Source organism: Malania oleifera, chromosome 7, assembly GCF_029873635.1.
Source record: "Malania oleifera isolate guangnan ecotype guangnan chromosome 7, ASM2987363v1, whole genome shotgun sequence".
NCBI lineage: Eukaryota > Viridiplantae > Streptophyta > Magnoliopsida > Santalales > Ximeniaceae > Malania > Malania oleifera.
The window spans coordinates 4471593-4479767 of record NC_080423.1 but is presented as its reverse complement, the minus strand read 5'-3'; the positions used below and the strand labels follow the sequence as shown (position 1 = coordinate 4479767).

General features: G+C 38.9%; 1 protein-coding gene across 3 annotated transcripts; it reads left to right on the top strand.

The window, feature by feature from the left end:
* The first annotated feature begins 1224 nt into the window (after positions 1–1224).
* Positions 1225–7396, top strand: LOC131160642 (F-box protein At5g39450). Of its 3 annotated transcripts, none has more exons than XM_058116493.1 (3): positions 1225–1601; positions 1916–3826; positions 6901–7396. In XM_058116493.1, exons 1-3 carry the CDS (start codon positions 1586–1588, stop codon positions 6951–6953), a joined length of 1980 nt encoding a protein of 659 aa, XP_057972476.1. In that variant the 5' UTR covers positions 1225–1585; the 3' UTR covers positions 6954–7396. The 3 variants fall into 3 exon arrangements, with proteins under 3 accessions (XP_057972476.1, XP_057972477.1, XP_057972475.1); XM_058116494.1 differs by having other exon boundaries at positions 1324–1601; positions 1751–3826; XM_058116492.1 differs by having other exon boundaries at positions 1328–1601; positions 1894–3826.
* Positions 7397–8175: the final 779 nt, after the last annotated feature.

Here is an 8175-nt window from a genome sequence, read left to right as displayed (position 1 = left end):
TAAACCCAACTCCAGTTTAAACAGACGGGTGACGGGTCACCCATTGGGTTTCGACTCGTTTTGCCACTTATAAATTTCATTTTGATCTTATTTTAAGTTTTGTAGTCATTTCACTTATTTTTTATTAAATGTTTGCTTATAATCAACGAAGAATTAATAAACAAAAGTCAAATTTAAATATTAAAATATATCTTTAAAAAATGAAAAGAAATTTAAGACAAGACAAAGACAATTCCTTTGAAAAAAATTTTAAAAGTGGACCTTGCAAATCCAATTGACCCCTCCAAAAAAAAAATGGTTCTTGAAAATTTTTAATTATAAAGTTGCATTTTTAATTTTTTTTTTTGGTAGAAGGTATTCTAAATTTACATTAAACAAATTTTTTTTTTATTTATTACACACCCTCTTTAGTTAAACATAAAATCTCAAAATATAATCATCCCAAAATCACTAGTTTGCAATCTTTTTTTTTTTTTTTTTTTATTACATAGGAACTCCAGCCACTAACAAGCTCTTCAGACTCCCTGGTGCGGCACCAAACCAACAGATTAACGTTCTCTCCCTAGGTATCGCTGATCAGGTAAAGTCCGGAATGCGGATACGGCTTCCGTGCATCAGCTGGAAGTTCGGCTAACTTGACCCCCGGGACACATCTCCATTACTATCCAAGGTCCCCGCTGACTCATAGAAAAATTTCACCATCCAAGATCCCCGCTGGTTCACATAGCGAACTCTCACTATTCACGGTGTCCGTTGACTCACATAGTAAATTCTTACCATCCATAGATACCACTGGATCCGTGAGTATATTTATCTGAAATTGAACCTTCGATACTCCTTCTTACGTGTTGATACCTTTCCACCGCGTCATGTCTGTGAGACACTAGTTTGTAATCTTTCTTCATGGTAAAGGAATAATGCACACATGCCCCCAGGGCGTAGCTCAAGTGGTCGAGCGGATTCTGGGTGTGCCTCTCACGAGGTCAGCAATGCGCCACCCGGGTTCGATTCTTCCCCTGAGCTCCTGGTTTGCCTTCCTCGTGGTGATGTGGGGCCGGATCCATGGGCGTGGGATTAGTCATGACCGGTGGGACGGACCGTAAAACGGACGTCGTTGACGGTTGTGGATACCCAGATGAATCCAAAAAAAAAAAAAAAAAAGGAATAATGCACACATCTCCTTTAATAGAATCACATTATATTTTAGTTTACGCACACAAAAATGGTTTTGAAAAATAGGAGACACGTGGAACGCAGACACAAAATTGAAAATTCTCTCCTAACCACACGCCAGTTCCTAGAACAAAATTTAAAACAAAAAAAAAAAAATCAAAAATCCCCAAAAGCCTTTTTTGACCACTCATCAGTCATCACTGCAAATCCTCTCAATTATTTATTTCTTCCAAACCAATTCAGTTTCGTTTCAAACGTCGAGTCATGGCCCCCCTCAGAAGAACGATGGAGCACAGGGAAACTACGGTGACAGCCTGATGGATTCCGGTACTGGGCTGCTACTTTCCAAGCTCTTTTCAGGATTGGTTGGCTGGCACGGCGGTGGACGGACCCAAATGACAAAATTGAAATAATGGATGCTGTTGAAGGTAGTACCGTTTATCTTCACCTTTTATTTTCCTTTTTTTTTTCCTCTGCAATTTCATTGGTGGGAGAGAAAGCAAAAGGGTTTTGAACTTTGATTCACTGGAGAAGACTTGACCTACTGTATCCTAAATTTACCGTGAGTGCTTTATAGGTGCAAAAATTGAAGATTTTGAAGATGAGTAGTTTGATTTCCAGGCCTGGAGTCATTCATTACTGATTTGAGAAAAGGGTTTCGTGGGTTTCGGAAGGCGATTTTTTATATGTGATTTTTGTTAATTTTGATGTTTGTTTTAGTACATAGTGGTTCGTGTTGTAGATGCGGAGTGTTGTTCGATTCGTGCCGTAGAAACGCATATTTGGGGGTCGATTATGATGCCGTCGGATCCTTGCGGCTCGAGCTTGATTCTATCTCTGCCGGATGACATATTGGCAATCATCTCTCGGTCCCTCTTGCCGAGGGATATCTGTAATCTCAGCCTGTGCTGTCGGAGCCTCTACGGCGTTGCAACCTCCGATAAGGTGTGGTTCACCCAATGTGATATGGTAGGGGTTCTTCCCCTTCGAGACATGATTGAGTGGCGGCAGGGAGTTTCGTCTTACAAGGCGCTTTGCCGCTTTCTAGTTAGCGTTCAGCCATTAATTGGAATATGGGTTCACCAGAATCCAGAGCTTGGCAATGTCGTTTATGTCATGCCGGGTTTCGTTTCCATTGTTGGTTGCCGGATCATCCCGCAGGAGCTTGGGCCATTGGGGATCGAAGATGGCCCCATTTTATGGGCGCCCGTGTTTGAAATTTTTGGTGGATTTGATGGCTCTACTGCATTTTTCCTACATGGAAGGGAGAATGAGATTAACTACTTCTATCCTGGTTTGGTCAAACAGGTTGACAAGACATGCAATGTGCTGTTGCTTGAGGTTGAGCCTAGGCAACACAGAAATGTGGTAAAATTGGTTCATAGTAAAGGCTCTCACCATACAGATGGCGAGCCATCAAGAAGAGTTTGTCGATCGGATAGTGGGCTTTCGAGATCACAAAGGATGATAGGACAGATTGTGTCGATAGTGCCCTTCAGCCGGTTGGCTTTTGGCGACAGAAGGAAGCTGCTTGATATTGTTACTAGTCAAGTTCGTCTGAAGGTGCCCGATTTGGCAAATGGGCCTTTATTTCCTCGATTGAGGAACGATGAGGAGAAATTTAAGAAAGATGTTGAGCTCTTATCTGAACGCAGGTTGTTGCTTTTGCAAATGTATAAGATTGGTGGGGGTAAAACTGATCTGGAGGCAGCTCCAGAACCACCTTCTGATCCTACCCTATTGGAATTGAGTGAGATCAGGAAGAAATTTGACCAGTCGAGTGGTTTTCGAAATTCAATCAGTGGTGACAACAGTCGCTCACAGTGTGCTAAAAGGAAAACGATTGGAGTGTATTTTCGGAATGGCCTTAAACAGATTCTTGGGAAGTCTGACCCAATCAATGTTCGTCGTACAAGTCTGAAGAACGGTGCTTCAAGCAGTGAGAATAAGCTTGCACAGCTTCAGGAGTTTCTGAGGTCAGGCGATACAATTGGACTTACCTTACATGCCTCTACTGTGAAGTTATCTTCTTATCGAGCATGGCCAAACATGCACGATAGTCGATTCGCCCTTTACAAGTTGCCCATGCGGGTGCCGGATGTGGGTCAAGAGTATGCTGGTTTATGGGGAGGAACATTTGGTTGGCCACCTGGGAGGCCTACTGAAGACAAGCCTGGGAAGGCTCTTTTCTTTCTTTTGCTCTCTTATGAAGAGTTGGAGCGGCAAAAAATTCTAATTGCAACCAAAATATTAGAAGGTACTCATTATGTTCTGCATCCAAATGGATCAGCAATGTTTATAGCGAATGTTGATGAGCCTTCGCCAGATCCATTCCCTTGGGTTACTGATGGAGAATCCCTCCCCGTGGATGTGAAGTGTGCTTTTGTAGGGGAGGGCATTGCTAATGGGTATGGTTTCAGATATCCTGGCTCAAAGCCTGGTTCACTCTATGTGATTCATGATGGATTGCTTGCCTTCACCTGGAAGGAGTCCAGGGTTGTCTTGACTTTGCAGAGGCTTAACTTGCAAGAACTATTGAAGAAAGGTGAACGGGTGCCTGCTTTACCTCCGATTGCAAACTTCTCATATTTAACAAAATCCTACTCGAATGTATTTGCTGGCTTCCCAAACACCTCGAGTTGTTTATCCCAAGGTTTGCCAATTATAACCCACAGTGAACATTGATCTTGTCTGTTTTTTTGTTTTTTTTTCTTATCTCAATAAATAAATTTTTTACTTGGACATCCTTTTAGTAGGTTTGCTTTGTGATACACACTAGGAAGTTGTTTCATAAATTTGATGAACCCATCCTCAGTCTCCTATGGTTGCCCTGGACTGGTCTTTCTGCACAAGCTATTGTTTGTGCCATCTAATTTAATTTTCTAAGAGGTTTATGTGCATTGTCCGCTATGCAATTGTTGATGTATTACAAACTCACACCCAACTCTTGTCTTTATTACTCAAAAGAACAATAGAGAACCTGCCACTTAGTAGGTAACTTCTTATCCTCTTAATTTCATTGAATTACTTACACCTAACTCTCATTTCCACCAACTATCACATCCATTAACTTATTGCATGCAGTGCCATTACCCATCTTTATTTTGTGAAGTGCGTATATATGCTTAAGAGTTGGTATGATCTCTCTCACTTTTGCATGTATATTTGTTTCTGCAAGAATGTCCATGGATCTTTGCATGCATATGGATGATCCATGTAACCATGCTGTATGTTGGTATGGTGGAGGAATTTTGGATACTCTTGGGGAAATGTACCCTGTGCCATCCATGCAAGGTTGAACTTTCCAAATTTCAATCATGAAAATTTATCCTTTTAAGTTCAGCTTAGGTCATCTGTACCCGTCTTACAATAAGTAGCATTTTTCCCAGGCATTTTGAGGCATGGATTGGAATATAGGTCTTGGAGAACATTCATTATAGAGTTGTCCCACATTAACTATTTTTCTAAAATCTTATTTATTTTCCTTCTTCCACTCTAAAGCTCATCTTATCAAAAGAATTAAAACCATTCATAATGCTTTTCTAAGGCCTTTCCTACAAGGCAACAAAATTCCTTTGCCTGCCAATATCCTTTCTGACAACCACATTTTCAAGTCACTGGTAAATGCATCCTCTCTCCATTGCATAGCTCCATAACATTTGTGCTTCATTCATCACTGAAATGTTAGTACATCGAAACTAGCCACTGCCAACTAACTAAATGATCCCTCCTGTCCTCACTCGTACCAAACCATGAAAATCTCGATCATCCTTGTCAATCTTTCAGCAACCCCAACAAGAATTCTAAAAGGGGACAAAAAGTAAATGGGAATACTTGAAAGCAAGCATTAATAAATGTGTTGCAATCCCCTATAAGGAAATAAAGGATCTTTTTTCTAACAGTCTAGCCTGTTACCGACATTCTCCACCACAGGATCCCCAAAAGAGAAGAATGCTGGTTTACCTCCTAAAAGAAAGACCCAAGTCAAAGACCCAAATAAGATTGAACAATCATCTAAATAGGATTAATTTATTTCCTATTTTTAATGTCTCAGGTTTCGTTTTTGCGTCACTTCCTATCTTCATGTCTAATGTTCCTGTGTATATGCACCTGTAGTAGGATTGTAAAAGGTGATTTGAAGTATGAATTCATTTGTTATTATATGCCCTAGGATAATATTTCTCTATCTCCCCTCCCTTTCCCCTTTTTGTTTTGCATCACATACTTGGAGTGAAATGAAGTTGGCTGAAGTTCATGATTTAAAGATTATGCTGATAGAGGTAAAATAAGGTATAATTGAACTTAAATTCTGCTGTTTGTCAACTCAAGGAATGTCTTCTAAGGCCTTATCTGTAGCCTTGGAAGCTGAAAACCTAAAGAGTCTCATGGACATAGTAGTGAAAATTGTGTTTTGTTTAATTTCTTGAAAAACTTACTGCCTGTGGAAGCAGTTTTTGAGCTGATGTAAGCCATGGTTAAGATGTTGTGCTAGCTGATTGTGGGGCTCTCCTGGGAGAACAAGGGGAAAGCTTGCCAGCCTTCTAAATCAATCCAGAGTTTGATTGTGTTGAATTTATGGTGCTAACCCAAACAAAAGAGAGAGGTTTTCAGCATATATTTCCTTGTCAATAGGATTAGCTGGAAAAATACGACATGAGATCAAAACTTCTAATCGAAGGCCGAACTCTTTTTGCTCCATCCATTTTTATAAAAACAGGGTGAAGGTCTCCCCCCACACCCTCCCTGCATTTTTATGAGATCCAGAAGACAGTTACTGTCTTATGAGGGAATCTTGTTTGAGCAGAAAGGTTTGTAAAGGCCCAGAATTCAGAAGACAATTTTTCCTGCACTTTAACACTGACACTTCTGCCTCACCCCAGATTATTTGAGGTTAATGCTCACTTTTTGAAAGAAATTTGTTATTTTGGCCAATTAGAAAAGAACATAGACAAAAACAATGAGGATAGATGCCTGACTATGATTTTTGTGGAGGATGTTCAGTATTATTAAATCCTTGAGCTTCTGGCAGTCACGGTACTTGTAGTCTCTGAAAGTCCATCGCGATGTAGATTTTCAATTATTATTCTCAATATTTTCAATTTGTCTTTTCCTATTGTCTTGCAGAAAAAGAAACTTGCTGTTTGGGTATATGGTCCATTTGATTGGTCAATAATGAACAATTAACATTCTTAGGAAGTTTTCTTCTTGAAACATTTCAAGTGCTTGTAGTTTATAATGTTGGGCTTCATCTGTTATAAAGGAAATTAAGATCCAGGTTCTGATGCTGCTTCATGCAACTGAAGTCAAACTAATAAACAAAAAGCTTGTACTAAATGGTCTAAATCATTCTCCATAAGCAGGGAAACTGGCTCGTCCAAATATAAAAAATGTCATTTTCTGTTGAGTAACCTGGTAGCACTACATAATTTCAAATGTGTAGACATAGATGTCTCACACTCATACCATTTATAATTCATGCAAAAATGATATTACACAGCTTATTTAATTTCTGATAGGACAGAAGGCACCAGAGATTAAGTTTAAGCAAGATTTTCTGAAATCGAGTGTTTTCCATTGATTAAGTGACCCTGGAGTTGGACTTCAGCTTAGCAGCTAAGATTTATTGGTTCAGCAACATTGCTAGCACATAACTGTGATGGAATTTCTTTTTATTCGGAGTTGTTGAACGAGCATTTGTGAGGTAATGTCTAATGTTTTCTTCGACAGGAAGAGCCATTACTAGACATCTACAGGCTTGCAATAATACTCAACAGACTTAATGATTGTTCCAATGCCATTACCTGGCTTCCTTATAATGCTGGAAGCTCTTTGGATGCAGCAGATGGTTCCATGGTCTGTGAATTCATATATCCTTGTCGATGTGATCAAATGCTCTTGCTGCTGCCAAAATTTCAGTGAACTCATCCCTCTTAGATGGTGCAAAGTCTGATGTAATCATCTGTGTTTGGGTGGAACATAGTAGCATTCCAGGTTTTGTCATATAACCTGATTTGTTAATTTAAAAATTAGCGAAAATACCTCCTTCGGCGATCTTATTGAAGTTTCTCCATGCATTTCCATTGGAGATTTGGGTGCAAGGGCCACTTCTGTTTTGTTCAACCTTCTGCAATTTTAGCATGTCCTGAAATTATTTGCTTATTGTTATGCATTTACATTTAAACTTGAAGTCATAAAAGCTGAACTTAATTCCTTGCCTTGTAAATGTAGTAGTTTGCTAGTTCAGTTTGTTCTCAGTGATGGCATGAAGGAACATACTTAAAAGCTCCATCTGAATTTAGTAAGTCCAATGTTTTACAGGATCACTCATAGGTTTCTAGTGTGATGCAGGGAGATCACTACAATCACCAAAGAATTAGAATCACTATTCTGTTTCAGTTCAACCAACTTCATCTTGCATTATCATAAACTTTATGCAGAACAGGGCTCTAGAATTTGATTCCCACGTTGCTAGATAACAAAACCGGAATTTTCGAGCATCGAAAACCCCAGACTTTCCCATGAAATTGTTTCTCGAAATTTTTGAAAATACCAATGTTTTGAAGCTTAAACCCTAGTAGGACTTGAGGATTGATTCCAAATTGCCATTCCCATATCTCCAATGTGAATTTTAATGAAGATATCCGAAACCCTTAAAAATCACTCTCTGTTATTTCAAACCCCTATTCCTTAATTTCCATTTTAAGCATACATTCCAAGTGTGACCAGAATAGAATCAAAATAAAAGCAGTTTTGAATATGATAAGCTCAACATCAAAACCAAATTATGTGATAATATGAGGTTAAATGCATCAATATGCACGCTAAAGATAGAAATGAAATGATGCATGTAGAGTATTAAGCAATATAACAAAGATATCGGTCGATATGTGTCAAAAAAAGATTAAGATTGATTCCAAATTAATTAAACAATTAGTTGGAATGGCAATAAACAAAATAAGTTCATATCATTTCAATTTTTAGTCAAATTATCAAATTAAATAA